The sequence below is a fragment of the Orcinus orca genome, chromosome 1 (assembly GCF_937001465.1).
Source record: "Orcinus orca chromosome 1, mOrcOrc1.1, whole genome shotgun sequence".
Classification (NCBI taxonomy): domain Eukaryota; kingdom Metazoa; phylum Chordata; class Mammalia; order Artiodactyla; family Delphinidae; genus Orcinus; species Orcinus orca.
In genome coordinates this window covers 5390353-5405674 of record NC_064559.1, presented here as the reverse complement: position 1 = coordinate 5405674, position 15322 = coordinate 5390353, and the positions used below count along the sequence as shown (strand labels likewise).

At 33.7% G+C, this 15322-nt stretch overlaps 1 protein-coding gene across 5 annotated transcripts in view; it reads left to right on the top strand.

Annotated features, from left to right (window-relative positions):
* Positions 1–15322, top strand: part of AKT3 (AKT serine/threonine kinase 3) — a 395966-nt gene that overhangs the window by 297862 nt on the left and 82782 nt on the right. For all 5 annotated transcript variants that reach the window (XR_007478810.1, XR_007478809.1, XR_007478811.1 and 2 more), the window contains one exon: positions 11487–11701. Coding sequence is in view for 2 of the 5 variants with exons in the window: in XM_049713583.1 (XP_049569540.1) it covers positions 11487–11701 (215 nt within the window). In the remaining 3 variants the exon portion in view is untranslated. The remainder of the gene's footprint in view (positions 1–11486; positions 11702–15322) is intronic.

Below are 15322 nucleotides of genomic sequence, written 5' to 3'. Positions count from 1 at the left end.
GGATTCCATACTAATTGATTAATTTGTTTATTCAAACAATTATATATTATTCATCTACTATATACTGGGTATTTTTCTGGGTGGTGTGTTTATACGAACAAGACACAAAGGACCATGCTCTCAGGGAACTCACTTCTGGTGGAGGGAGACAGAATAAAAAAATATATATAACAATGTCATGCGATGAAGATGTGTCATGTCATGAAGGAAAAGAAGCTAGATAAAAGGAGGTTGTGGTGTGGTGGATGTGTTAGGTAGTGTTCTCATTACTATTACTACAAAACAGACCACTGCAAAACCTAACCATTTTATGTGATTGAAGGTTCTGAGTCAGGACAGCAGGAATGACTGCTCCATGGTACGTGGGGCACGGCAGGGGGTGACTCTGGCTGGAGGCTGGAATCTGGAAGCTCCCCTCTTTCTGCGTCTGACAGTTAATGCTGGCTCTCAACTGGTACCTTACAGGGCTCTCAAAAGCCTCAGCTTCTCCAAGTGGCCTGGTTTCCTCATACTGGTAGCTTTAGGGTAGCCAGACTATTTTGGCTGTGGGTTCTAAAAGTGAACATCCTAGGGAACAGTTTAGAAACTGCTTCCATTTTTTTAAAACCTAGCAAACCATGAAGAAATGTTTCATTCGTTTTTTGAAAGTTTCTCTTCATAGTATATTTTTAAAAATTTTGTTATCACATACCATAAATTCTACCTTTTAAAGTACACAGTAGTGGTTTTTAGTATGTTCACATTTGTGCAACCATCACCACTGTCTAATTCCAGAATATTTTTATCACTACAACAAAGAAACCCCGTACACATTAGTTCCTCCCCTAAATCCCCTCATCCCAGACAACTACTAATCTGCTTTCTGTCTCTATAGATGTGCTTGTTCTGGGCATTTTATATAAATGGAATCATACAATATGTGGCCTCTTGTGTCTGGCTTCTTTTACTTAGTATGTTTTCAAGATTCATCCATGCTTCAGCATGTTATTGATACTTCATTCCTTTTTATGGCCAAATAGTATTCTATTGTATGAACATAAACACATTTTATTTATCCATTCAGCAGCTGATGGACATTTGGGTTGCTTCCAGGTTTTGGCTGATAATGCTGCTATGAACATTTCTCTTTGAATCCCCTTTTATGGCTTTGTTTCAGGAACTGCACATCATTTCTGTCATATGCTTATTGGTTTAGAATTCCTAAGCCTACACATATTTAAGGAGTAGTAACATAGACCCCACCTCTACATTGTAAAAGAGCATGTGAGATGGGAGATACTGTTACAACTGTCTTTGGAAAATATAATCTTCTACAGATAGAATGTTCAGGGAAAGAGAGGTTTAATCAGAGACCTGAATGCTAAGAGGCAACTATTGTAAAAATAGATGGGAAGAGCTTTCCAAACACAGAGAGCAGCTAGTATAAAAACTGTGAGGCAGAACAAGTTCAGTTCTTCCCTCAAACTCCAACAAGGTTAGTGTGGCTAGAGCCAAATAGGGAGGCATTAATCTTTGATGGATGAAGATAACTATTTATTGAACATGTATTATGTGCCACATGCTATATATGTACATTGCATATTTGGAATAAACTTTTGTGATAGGAAACCTATTTTTTTAAAGGTGAGGGAACTGAGGATCAGAATTTTTCTAATGTAATCTGTACAGTAAGTCCCCTACATACGAATCTTCAAGTTGCGAACTTTCAAAGATGCAAACACGTGTTCCATCAATGTCAGGCGTGAGTGAAATTGCAGCTTGCCCTCGTCTCCTATTGCTGACGATCCTTCGGCTCTACCATCTCCCACCTCTTCTCCCTCCTCCAGTCAGTAACTCTTCTTGCCTGTTCACTCGATGCCAGCCCCTGTATGCCACCTGTTGTACTGTACTACCGTATTTTCAAAATACTGTACTGTAAGATTAAAAATGTTTTCTTTATTTTTTGTGTTTGTTTGTTTTGTATGTATTATTTGTGTGAAAACTATCATAAACCTATTACAGTACAGTACTATGTAGCCAATTGTGTTAGTTGGGTACCTAATCTAACTTTGTTGGACTTACAAACACACTCTCGGAATGGAACTTGTTCGTATGTAGGGGACTTACTGTGCACAGCTAGGAGGTGGTAGAGATAGAATCAGGATTCTAACTAGGTTCATCTTATAAAGCCTATTTTTACTTTTTTAACCACACACACCATGGCCCAAAAAAGTCACTATTTCAAGGCCACTTATAGATGTAAATAATTGTCATTTTTAAAATAGATGATTTGTAAATGCTAACAGCAAAAGGTAATCAAAAGAATTAGGAAATAAGAATACATTCAGAATGATACTAGCATTCCTATACATATAGTAACTAATGCCAGTTTATTATTACAATAGTTCTTTTCAGTTAGAGATTAAATTTACATTTCAAGAATGTTGAGTTACTGTAAATAAATGCTAGTAATTTGAAATATTAGCAGTATTTTTCACAGTCAATTTCCAAATATTATTTTATCAAGGGCTGCCAAAAATAATATTTTTTCTGCTATGAAATCTGGAGTTAAAATTTTCCATTTTTGTAGCTGAATTAGGTAAAAATTTAGAAATGTTGTTTCTTGTTTATTCAAATACAAGATTACATTTTCTAGAATAGGATTGTTTTTGTGAATGTCATGAAAAACAAAATCTTTGTTTCTCTGGAGTTCCAATTGCCCTTGCTATACATTTACCACGGCTGATGATATCCCATATTTAGAATAACAAAATTAGTTGTGTCATGATTAGGGGAAATTATTTCTGTAGAAGATAAATACATCTCATTTCAGAAGCAGATGATCTCCTAAGAAACAAAGATATTGTTTTATATGCAAATGTCATCAACTGAAGAACAAAACCAAGAATTTAATGCAGGAAGAGTCCAATTGTTTCTAAATAGAAAGTTTACAATTCACAAGGAATTGTCAATTTCTTTTTAAAGACACGTAAGAACACCTTTCTGTATACCTTTTAAAAAAATGTTGCAGAAGTCTGGACTTCAGAAGAAGTTTATATACCCCATGGCTGAGAGATGTTGATTCATAATTAAAATCTTGACACCTTGTTTTTACAGGGGAGAGTGAGCATTGTGGTTACTATCTGAGGATGACAAATCTTGAAACAATTAACTTCTCATGCAGTTATATTTTTATATTCTAAGTGTTTGTGTCCAACACTGCATTTTATTAAATCAGGGTAACTTTGTGTTATACTCTTACTTTTAAAAACAAGAATTTAAGTCCTTTTTTCTGATCTCTGATATGGACCATTTCACTGAAGAGCACTCATTCATTCATTAAAGAAATATTTATTGAATATTTATTAGGTATCATGCATTCTGTTAGGTGCTGGGAATACAAAGATCGTAAGAAATGGTTTTTGTCCTCAAGTAGCTTGCTATATTTTCTAAGGTGATAGGATATGGAAAATAATCATTACTGTGCAAGAAAATAATTGCTTTACTAGAATTATTTACAGCGTGGTGAAAGGAAAAGGAAGGGTGGTGGGAGGGTCCGGTGACAGTAAAGAGGGAGCAGACTGAGAGGAGGCTGGACACATAGATTGGGATCAGAATGCAAAAAAGTTTAGATTTGATGTCATGGACAAGGAAAAATCACTTTTGAACTAAGAGCAGGGCAATAATGTGATCAGATATAGATGGTCAGAGTTAGAGAGGGATTGGCAAGAAACTAGCCTCTTCCCTTTACTTCAGATGGTATCTCTCACTTTCTTTGAACCTTGCAATTTCTAGTTCATACCATTATTAATGCCAGACTTTTCTTGATTAGTAGCTGTTTATCAGACTTGGAATATGTGCCTGAGCACTGCTTCTCTTTTGAAGGGCTCATTGTCAATATTTTCCCTTCTCCTCTTCTTATAGAAGACTTGTTTACCCATTATGGAGAGATCTTTCTGCAACCTATCATTCATCTAGCAGTGGCATCCTTTACCTTTTAAACTGTTTTTTGTTTTCTTTTGTTTTTTTTTCTGTTTGTTTGTGTGTTTTTTTGGCTGCACTGCACGGCATGGGGGATGTTAGTTCCCCGACCAGGGATCGAACTCGTGCCCCCTGCAGTGGAAGCACAGAGTCCTAACCACTGGACCGCCAGGGACGTCCCTAAACTTTTAATCTGGTAGGAATGCTTTGCTGTTTAAAGATGGTTGAAGGGTATTTAAAAGATACTTCAAAAAGACTGTTAGAAATCGGTTCAAAGCTGATATATTAACTGTACTATATCTCAGGCTCATAGCTGATTTTTAAATAAACTTTAGTTTTAAATGAGCTTAAGTTTTCTCTTGTGGCAAAGACCACCAGGAAAAGAAAAGTTTTATAGTATAAAAATGCCATTGGTTGAAAAAAGGGTATTTTTAAAGTATTTGTTCTCTTCTTTTGATGAAGAATTATAGACCTTTATTATTAAAGGGAAAAAATCGTGTCTTTTTTAAAAGAGGTTGCAGAGATATAGTCCTAGCAGGCATATACACTATACATTTAGTGTGCTACATCTCTAAAAATGCATTAGTGTATACAGTTTTAAAGTGTTTTTGCTCTTTCTTGTATTAGAAGGAAATAAATTTTACCTGCCATATATTATGGACTATAAGATATTTTGAGGGGATTTTGTTTTCATAATCTTTACTATATTTTCATGCCTAGAAATTATAAAGAAATTAGAAATCACATATAAAATCTTACTGTTAAATTTTATTATTTGACTTGGCTCTCATTGAATCCAAACCATCCTTTTATGCAGTGCTAATTATTTAGAGTCTCAGCTTTGCTCTTGAGTTAGCAGTACCTGATCAACTTTCCAACTGTAAAACAGTTTGAAAATCAAATGTAGCTTACATGCAAGACCCAACAAAATTAAAAGTGTTAAGTACGTTTTGGCAGTTCACTTTTATTATGCCCAGTCCTCAAATGTACCAGCAGATAATCATCTGAATGTTAGTTATTTTTCACATGCTTATGTGATCACACAAAAAGTACATGCTAAAAAGAAGCAGATGGTGACAGATGGGGAAGGTTGAATAAGGTGGTTTTGGAAACCTAGAGAAATGCACTTCTGTAATAGTGTAAAAATAAAAATTATTTGATAATCAAGTTAGAACTAACAAAAAGATTGCAAAAAATGACTTGATTGTTGGGAAATACATAGTATCTAGTTGTGGTTGCTGTTCAGGAAAAAAGTGTATATAATTTTATTTCATATGTGTAAAATACTGTTTTTCAGTGGCTGAAAATGGATTTTTTGATGTATTCCTAGTTTTCAGAACCTCATTTTTGGAAAACATTTACTTGGTATCATTTTATTCACTTTTCTTTTGAAGCCTACTAGCCTTAATATCTTTTATAATATGTATTTTGACAATATCTGAAATAGACAAGAATATTTTTATAACTATTTTTAAAATTTATTTATTTTATTTATTTATTTTTGGTTCCATTGGGTCTCCATTGCTGCGCATGGGCTTTCTCTAGCTGTGGTGAGCGGGGGCTACTCTTCGTTGTGGTGCGTGGGCTTCTCATTGCAGTGACTTGTCTTGTTGCAGAGCATGGGCTCTAGGCATGAGGGCTTCAGTAGTTGTGGCACGCGGGCTCTAGAGTGCAGGCTCAGTAGTTGTGGTGCATGGGTTTAGTTGCTCCGTGGCATGTGGGATCTTCCTGGACCAGGGCTTGAACCCATGTCCCTGAATTGGCAGGCGGATTCTTAACCACTGCGCCACCAGGGAAGTCCTTGCTAACTATTTTGATACAAAGGTTTGCTTAAAGTCATTGTGATTCTATATAGATAATAGCACAGATGGAAATTAAATTCTATGTAAATGAAAGGCCAAAAGGATACAATAACTTCTTCAGAATGGGTTGAGAGAATCATGTAAATTAAGGGTGAAGGTAGTTTGTAGTATGGAGGGTAGTGTACATGGGGGGAGTAGTTAGAACCAAACTCGATTTAAGAGTACTAAATGGAATTTTATTTATTTATTTTAAATACAACAAAGAATAAATGAAAAAGACAATTTTATGGGCTCTATCAATATTATCTTTAGGGGATCTTAAAATAAATGAATGAGATTAAAGTTATATATGTTTGTACATTTCATCTATAGATAAAAATAGTAGCACACATAGTTGCATTTTGCATACCCTTGGACAAAATTCTACTGGTTCTAACAGATTATGAAACTAGATCTCAAATTCTAAGCTTTTTGTAAAAATTAAAAGTTATTTTAGTAGCTTTCCCCAAACTGTATACATTCCTAATATTTTATTTAATTGTTAATGATTCATGTAACAATTATCCTCTTGAGGTGTTGTTGAAAACCGTCATCTTCCTGATGGTTCTGAAAAGGTCTCATCACCAATATTAAGGGGAAAATTAAGTAAATGAGCACAGTGATTAGTTCAGACAGAAGTTGTCTGGTTTATAGTTAGAATTTATATTTAAGAAATTCTGTCATGAGTTGGCTGACTGTTCATACTGTTTCTGGATAATATTAAAAAACATTCCATTTTTCTATACACCTGAAACTAACACAACATTGTAAATCAACTACATTTCAATTAAAAAAAATTTCATAGTAAAAAAAAATCTCATTTTGTCCCCAAATTGGATATTGTTTAAATATGAACAAAAATGATATTTTTAGTTCAATGTTAATGTCTCTCAACATTTATAAGTAGCAGCTTTTACTTCCCTAGAGTTCTGTCAGTTTTTATAGTAGCTATTTTTCACCTAAGTTCTTTTCAGTGTTATATAGTCTTTTGGTTTTAACAATCAGAATATTTGCATTCAGTACTTTGGAATGATCCTAATTTAAGCACAGAGTTTAATTTTAAATTCTCTGCAACATAAGAACATATACAAAACTAACCCTAACTGGGAACACTAGTGATTACCTATAGTGTTTTACAATGGCCATTTTTACTTTGGTTACAAAGACCCACTTTCTTAGAATCCCATATTGTTTGTTGCTTCAAGATAAAAAGGAAGTATAGAAATCTCTGGAAGATATGCGTAAGTATGATTTAATCACCAATATTGTATCCATTTAGCTTTTCTCCTTATCAGGAATGTTGCCTGTTCTAGGCAGAGAATGCTTTTGAAAGTACGATGTTAGCTGCATGCAAGTACTTGTGTCTGCATGCTAGGAGGTAGCCATAAAGCTTACAGCATCTTAATTCAGAACAAATGGCACTTACAGTTTCAGTCTCTTTAGAATCATTAGAGTGGTTGAAAACTGGATAGAGAGTGTATATTTATGATGAAAATACCAATAAACCATGGAATTCATAATTCTTATGAAATATATAGTTCTACTGAAGCTGCAATACATTTTAGAATCTGAATTAGAAGATTTGTAGTTCATTTTTTTAGCAAATTCCTGTGATGTTAGGAATATTAAAGGATTTCTGTAAATTATAAAGTATATAAATGTGTGTTTATATATAAAACACACATATAAGTTACCTGAAATATAAGCTTACCAGAAAAAAAATGTTTTTGAATTAGCGGTAAATTGGTTCATCCAAGTTCGCAGTTTAGTTTCACAACATAGGTGTACAGACAGTTTGTTTAGATGTTTAATTTTTTCCCCCATCTGTTCTGTCAAGATTATTGATTGAGCAGTAAGCCACTCCAGGGCATACATAGCCTCCTCATAACTGCTTGCCTTGAGTGCATTGTGTGGCCTGGCGAACAAGCTGAGGAAGGTGTTCCTTCAGCTTCCCAGTAAATCTTAATTGGTAAAAGAATATTGAAATGAGTATGTTTTTTGAAAGTACCCAGTAGCCAAATATTTACATTGGGAACTTTAATTGATGGTATCATTTTAAAATATATAATTTATTATTTAATGTCATTCTTTGAAATTAGTAAGCATTCAAGAGCTGTTCATGGTGATTTTTTAAACTCATCTGGGTTTTGATAAGTAGAAGTATCTACATTAAATGTTATCAAATATTAATCAATATTGCCAGAACATTTAATAGTAATTGATAACCTGCTGTGACTTCCTTGAGTCTTAGATTTTATTATATCATAAAGTGAAGCAATCTCTGGCTTCTAGTGGAAACATTGAAACTAAGCTTTTTTTCCTAGAGCTTGTGCTCCGTTGGAGTGTTTATTGATATGACCTCTTGTCATTTTTTAACATTTACATTCTTTTAGTGTTCCAAATCCCCACTTGTTCTTTATCTCTGTTTGGGCATTTGTGTTAAATATGCTTATAAAGTGAAGCTATATCTATGGTTACAGAGGACAGTAGGTGTAGAAGGAAATACTAAATGTCTGCATTCATATTTAAAGTTGATTTTAGTTTAAACATTAGTGACATTGATTTCATGGAAAAGAGACACTGTCTTTAGTTTAATTCTTCAGGATAAGTCTTTCAGTGGATTATTTCTTTAGGAGCAGGTTTTGACCTGCATTTATATCTAGATTATATGATAAATTGCATTTTAATGGAGTTGAAATGTAACTTACCATTGTTGTACCTCTACATTGCCATTTATCCTACTGGTTGGATCAACCCTCATGATAACCATGAAGTAGATTAGCCTTTTTGCTAGGGGAAAAAAAAATCGTCAGAGGTAACCAGAAGGAATTGCAACTCTTAGGTTAAAGAATGTAAATTTTATATATTACTAGGCTGTGGATTTTAATTTCACTCTGGAATTTCTACATTATTTCAAAGTATTGTATTTTGAAATAATTTAGATATAAGGAGAGAGAAAAGCCGTTGTATGAACAGTGGTAACATGTTTTTTATTATATAGCCACATGTAGAATATTATAATCACTTTTATTTTTATTTCTTGTATATTTCATCTTCCAGCTGTCTTGAGGTAGGAGTTGAACAGAAATCTTTCTTTTTAATTGATAGCAAAGACTCTTAGATAAAGAGGCCTGGCTGAGTTGTTGGGGTATTTTCTCCTCAACATTGCCTAAGTTTTACATGTCAGTAAGATAATACATTACATCAGATTTGTTTAGTACAAAGTAATACAGCAAACAGCTCTAATTGTAGCATTATGTATGTATATTTCAATGAAAGCTCGTATGTTCAAAAGCAAAACCGCATATCTTGAGAATCAGTGTTCGTTTTACAAAGCTAAATAAAATATATTTTATTTTATCAAGCAGATTTTTTTACAATGCAGTTTTATTTTTCAGTTGCTTATTTCTCTTCAAAAATAAAACCCTTTTTTTATGTACTCACTTTCCCTTCTGGCTGCAAACCAGGTATTTAAACAAAAATAAAGGATTGCCAGTTTTGCCAGCTGGGGATGAGAACCCGGCTGGTGAAATGTGGGTTCGGGAGGCAGTTAATCCAGCTTTTATGCTTTTTATGGTTTTATGAAAAAAGAGGTTAAAAGCTACATTTGGCTCTTTATTGTATGTACCACTGTTTTGTTGCTGTTGTAGGAATGCAGTAAAAGGTTACTTAGATTTAAAAAATTTTGTTATTAGGTAAAATCTTGCATCTATTAGATAAAGGCCTACAAACAGTACATTCTACTAATTGGATGTGGGAGAGATTCAAAAGTCACTGGTATTTAAAAATTATATATACAGTATTTCCTTTAAGTACACAAGTAGAATTCCTTCTACTTCAAGTTGTTTCTTGTTTTCTGTATGTTCTCACATTACTCATTTCAAACAAGTAGAAATTTTAAATATTTTTGGCTAAAGATAGAAACTAGAATTTATTGTTTTCCCCAAAAACATCTTGCTTAGTTTGTTATTTACAAAAGGGTTTTGGAAAAATTTAGAAACTGGACTTATGTTTATATATTGCCAATGCAGTTTCTAGTTGTCTTTAGACACAAAACAATGATACAATTGAATTAATACTAAAGATGTAATGTACAGTATGATAAATATGGTTAACATGCTGTATGTTACATATGAAAGTTGTTAAGAGAGTAAACCCTGAGTTCTCATCACAAGGAAAAAAATTTTTTTCTAATTCTTTAATTCTGTTTCTGTATGAGATGATAGATGTTCATTAAAGTTATTATAGTAATCATTTCATGATGTATATAAGTTAAATCATTATGCTGTACACCTTAAACTTACACAATGCTGTATATCAATTATCAAGCTGTATGTCAATTATGTCTTGGTAAAACTGGAAGAAAACAATCTGTTCGTAGCATTTGAAAACACTACTAAATAGATCTTTAGGTAACATAATTTTTTTCTTAAAATTAAATTCTCCACCTTTAAATACCCTGTCTACCAAAGTGCCTTTCATAGTATTTATAGTAATCATAGTGTAGCTGTCAAAAATATTATGTGCGTTTTACAAAATTATTAGTTAAATTTTAAATAAAAGTCACATAGGCGTAATCTTCAACAACATACTTACTTAGCTCAAACTAAGAAAGTTTAAAACATGAGTACTACTTTGTTCTGTATCAAATTCTCTCCAATGTCATCAATTATAAGATTTTTTTGATTGATTAATTTCATGTGTATGGTTTTCTTGATCTGTTTATCCCAAAGCTAAGAGGATCAGATAAAGTAAGCTTTAAGATTATTCAAATATAGTATCTTAAAATAAAATATTGAAAGATCCAAATAGATAAAGAAAATTCCATTGGATGAGGAACATATGCAGTAGAAGGGTAAATCAAATTTTACCTTTCTGGGACAAATGGCACGTCATCATGTTTCAGTTTGAACAGGTTGTTCTAACATAGCCTAACTTATACTTGCGTATTGTTTCTTACTAAATTTATTTTACATGTAATGTGTTTTGGGAAATAAATTTAAGGTCATATACCCTATAAATATTGAGTCCATAATTTTTATTGTTTGTGTTTAATAGAAGTTGTTGTGAGGTAGTTAAACTTTGGATACTAAAGTTTATTACAACCCAAACAGTAAATCTTTATATTCACCTGTTGCTTAAATATTTCCTGAAAGAGTTTAAACATGTAGGGGCCTCCAAAAGTTTTTATATTTATTTTCATGGTTGTCATGCCCTGGACTCTTCTCTAGTACATTGCATTTGTTTATTCCTATCTTTCACTGTTTGATTTGTAGTAGTTGGTTCTTCTCAGTACAAGAATGTGGTAGACACATTATGCTCTCTATAATCAGCACAGTTTAGCTCTAAGTTGTTACTTAAAGTCCATGTTAGTGGAACCAGAATGAAAAATTAAGTAGGCCTAAATGAAAATATGCAAACAGTTTTCATTTGATCCTTAGGGCACTCATACATTCATTTACTTAGAATCTGTTGCAATACCTTTTTTGGTACCCAGTCATTTCTGGATATATATTGAACATTTCACATATTTGGTGTGATTTATATCTTTCGTAGGATGCTTCATAATTTAAATGTCAAGATCTCAGAATAGCCTACCTAGGTTATGTAAAAATCTTATGTTTTATAAATAATACTTTAAAAGCTAACGTGTAAAAATTGATCTTTTACTGGTTTCACTTTTAGGTGTTGGAAGATAATGACTATGGCCGAGCCGTGGATTGGTGGGGCCTTGGGGTTGTCATGTATGAAATGATGTGCGGGAGGTTACCTTTCTACAACCAGGATCATGAGAAACTTTTTGAACTAATTCTAATGGAAGACATTAAATTTCCTCGAACACTCTCTTCAGATGCAAAATCATTGCTTTCAGGGCTCTTGATAAAGGATCCAAATAAACGGTAAGCCGCAAATAACACACAGTGAGTTACTGATGAATGTGGTTAGGAATTGTGATATGGAAATTAATTCAAATATAACTAACTCCAAGAAGCAATGTATTTGGTGTAGACATCTTCCTACTGAGACACTGACTTATTTTTAACTGCATAATATAGAACATTTAAAAAATTCCCTCAACTCTTTCCTAACTTGGAAATTTTATACAGATTTTATTTACCACATAAAGATTTTGAGAGTTTTATGAACAAACACTTTCTTAATTGCCATGGTGCTTGCTATTGTGGGGATAGGAGGATCCCTTTTCTCCTTTCAGTCTCTGGGCTTTATATTTCTGCTGATTTACATTATAAAACAGATAGAACTGTCTCTATACTCTCCTCCCACACGTATGTATGTTAACATATCTAACTACTTTTTTTGTTTGTCTTTGAAGATAATTCTTTTCCACGCATGGCTGAAAGGACTAATGGCAAAAAGTGTCTTTGCATACTTTGTATTTCTATTTTTGTAGCTATAGCTATGACCTGAGGAATCCTACAGCTCTTTGCTTAATGAGCTGTAGTATTCATTGTTCATGTTTATATATTTATTTACACATACATTTTATAACTCATACATGAAATGAGTCTTAATTTTAAAATGTCCCTTAATATATGTGTTTGTATATACATGTGTATATTCTTTGTTCCAGTAGATATATACGCATATCAGTATGTCTCTGAAAATCTCTTAGACCTTAAGCGTCTTAAGGGTAGGCCATTTCGTATATTGTTTAATCTTTTGTAACACCTCACATAATTTTTGTTAATGTTCTGTTTGTGGTTGATGCTCAGTATGTATTTGTTGACAGACTGAATTAATGAGTGAAGGAATAAATGAATTTTAAATTGTGGGCTTTGTCTACCTTAGAGATGGTTTCCATCACATACTTCTAGCTTTTAAATTTGTGAGGAACATGATTTTACCTTCAGCAGAAATAAGCAAACATAATAAAGGACGTGTCACCTTTATGCTTTGTGAAGAACCATTCAAACATGTTTCATAATTCTAGTAACTGAAACCTTACCTTATATTTATAAAGTGAATTTGTGTTCTTTGTCAGGACATTTGCGCATCTCTTGTGTCCCTTGCTTTTTAGTAGCCTGTGGAGTAGGTAGGATAGATATTATTCTCATTTCCATTTGACTGAGGAGAAAATGAGGCCCAGGGAGGGTTACGTGATTTATCCTAGTTCTCACAGAAAATTCCTGCAGAACAAGAATAGAAATCAAGTTTATACTTGCCTATTTCATATTTCTCTTGTATCTTCCTTACAGTGCACCGTTTTCTTAGTTTAGGTTTTAAAATGTATTCCATTTGATGTGATTGTTTCACAACTATTGTAGCAAGTGGTACTTGGCAATAGATAATCTTTATATAGAGCTAGGATTTCAATTTTATCTAGTTGAGTTTTGGATCTAATATTTGCCTTAGATTTCAAGGGTAGTGAATTTTTAACCCATCTTTTTCTGACTCCTTCTGGTTTTCATGTCTATGTCTCTTTCATTTTTTTATTGTCATTTCCCACCCTCCACCTGCACCCCACCCCCTGGGGATAGCACGTAGTAGTCACTTAATAATTGTTGAATACACGTGAGGTAAATTTCTAGAATGTTAGTGGCCTGGTACGTAGGACAACTCCTAAAGTTTTGTCTACCCAGAGGTTGATATTGTCTAAAGAGAAGATGTGGTATTTTTAACTATCTGTTATTTCCTTTTAAGGTAAATATGTCAAGCCCCTCCACTGCTACATTAAAATATTGGGAATGCAAGGATAAATAAAATGGGTAATCTCTGCTCTAGTTGTTCATAGAATAATGTAGGGCACAAAACATATATTCACAGATGCTCAGGTTAAACTACATACAAATGCTTTTGAAATTATTAGCTGTTAAGGGGATTGGAAAACTTGAGCTGGCTTATGAAGGAGTTGCAATTTGCAGTGGCTTTCATGAAGAGAATTTTACATGTAAATAACAGCTAGAATTGCAAATGAACGTGGCATTTGAGAAGTTCAGCAACTGGAGTGTAGAATATGAGTTGGGTAACATTGGCAGATGAAGCCGATATGTTAGATTGTAAGGACCTTATCTTTCTTAGAAAATATTTAATCTTTATTCAGAAGGGCATGAGAAGCCACTGAATTATTAAAAGTAAGGGATGGTGTAATCAGGTCTGTGTTATGAAAAGGTAACTCAGGAAGCTTTGTCATGGATAGATTAGAACAGTGAAGCGCCAGGGGCAGGTAGGCAGAGTAATTAAGAATACATATGGAATTGTCCAGATAAGAGATGGAGTCCTTCCTAAAGCAGTTCTAAAGAGTGCTAAATAGAACTTTGTGAATGATTAAATAGAAATGGTGAGGAAGGGGAAGGAGTCAGGATGCCTCTGAGGTTTCCAACTTGGATGACTAGTTTGGAGAATGGAATTATTATTAACAGGGAAGGAGTACAGGCAAAGGAGGAGGCTTGATGGGGTGGATGTTGATATTAGTTTTGCTATACCGAGTCAGGTTTCTATAGAAAACCTAGATGTCAAGCAGGCAGCTGAAAATAGTACCAGTGCTTAATAGAAACACAACAACTAATTTTCTCTGGGTATATGTCCAGGAGTGGGATTGCTGGGTCATATGGTCAAACTAAAAACTATTTTTAGTTTTTTAAGAAACCTCCATACTGTTCCCCATAGTGGCTGTACCAGTTTACATTCCCACCAACAGTGTAGGAGGGTTCCCTTTTCTCCACCTCCTCTCCAGCATTTATTGTTTGTAGATTTTTTGATGATGGCCGTTCTGACCGGTGTGAGGTGATACCTCATTGTAGTTTTGATTTGCACTTCTCTAATAATTAGTCATGTTGAGCATCTTTTCACATGTTTATTGGCCATCTGTATGTCTTCTTTAGAGAAATGTCTATTTAGGTCTTCCGCCCATTTTTTTATTGGGTTGTTTGTTTTTTTGATACTGAGCTGCATGAGCTGTTTGTATATTTTGGAGATTAATCCTTTGTCCATTGCTTCATTTGCAAATATTTTCTCCCATTCTAAGGGTTGTCTTTTCATTTTGCTTATGGTTTCCTTTGCTGTACAAAAGATTTTAAGTTTCATTAGGTCCCGTTTGTTTATTTTTGTTTTTATTTTCATTACTCTAGGAGGTGGGTCAGAAAAGATCTTGCTGCAATTTATGTCAAGGAGTGTTCTGCCTATGTTTTCCTCTAAGAGTTTTATACTGTCCGTCCTGACATTTAGGTCTTTAATCCATTTTGAGTTTATTTTTGTGTATGGTATTGTGGAGTGTTCTAATTTAATTCTTTTACATGTAGCTGTCCAGTTTTCCCAGCAAAGATGAACTTATTTGCAAAGCAGAAATAAAGACACAGATTTGGTATCCACAAACTTATGGATACCAAGGGCGGAAGGATGGGGTGGGATGAATTGGGAGATTGGGATTGACATATATACACTACTATGTATAGAAGAGATAACTAATGAGAACCTACTGTATAGCACAGGGAACTCTATTCAATGCTTTGTGTGACCTAAATTGGAAGGAAATCTAAAAAAGAGGGGACATATGTGTACGT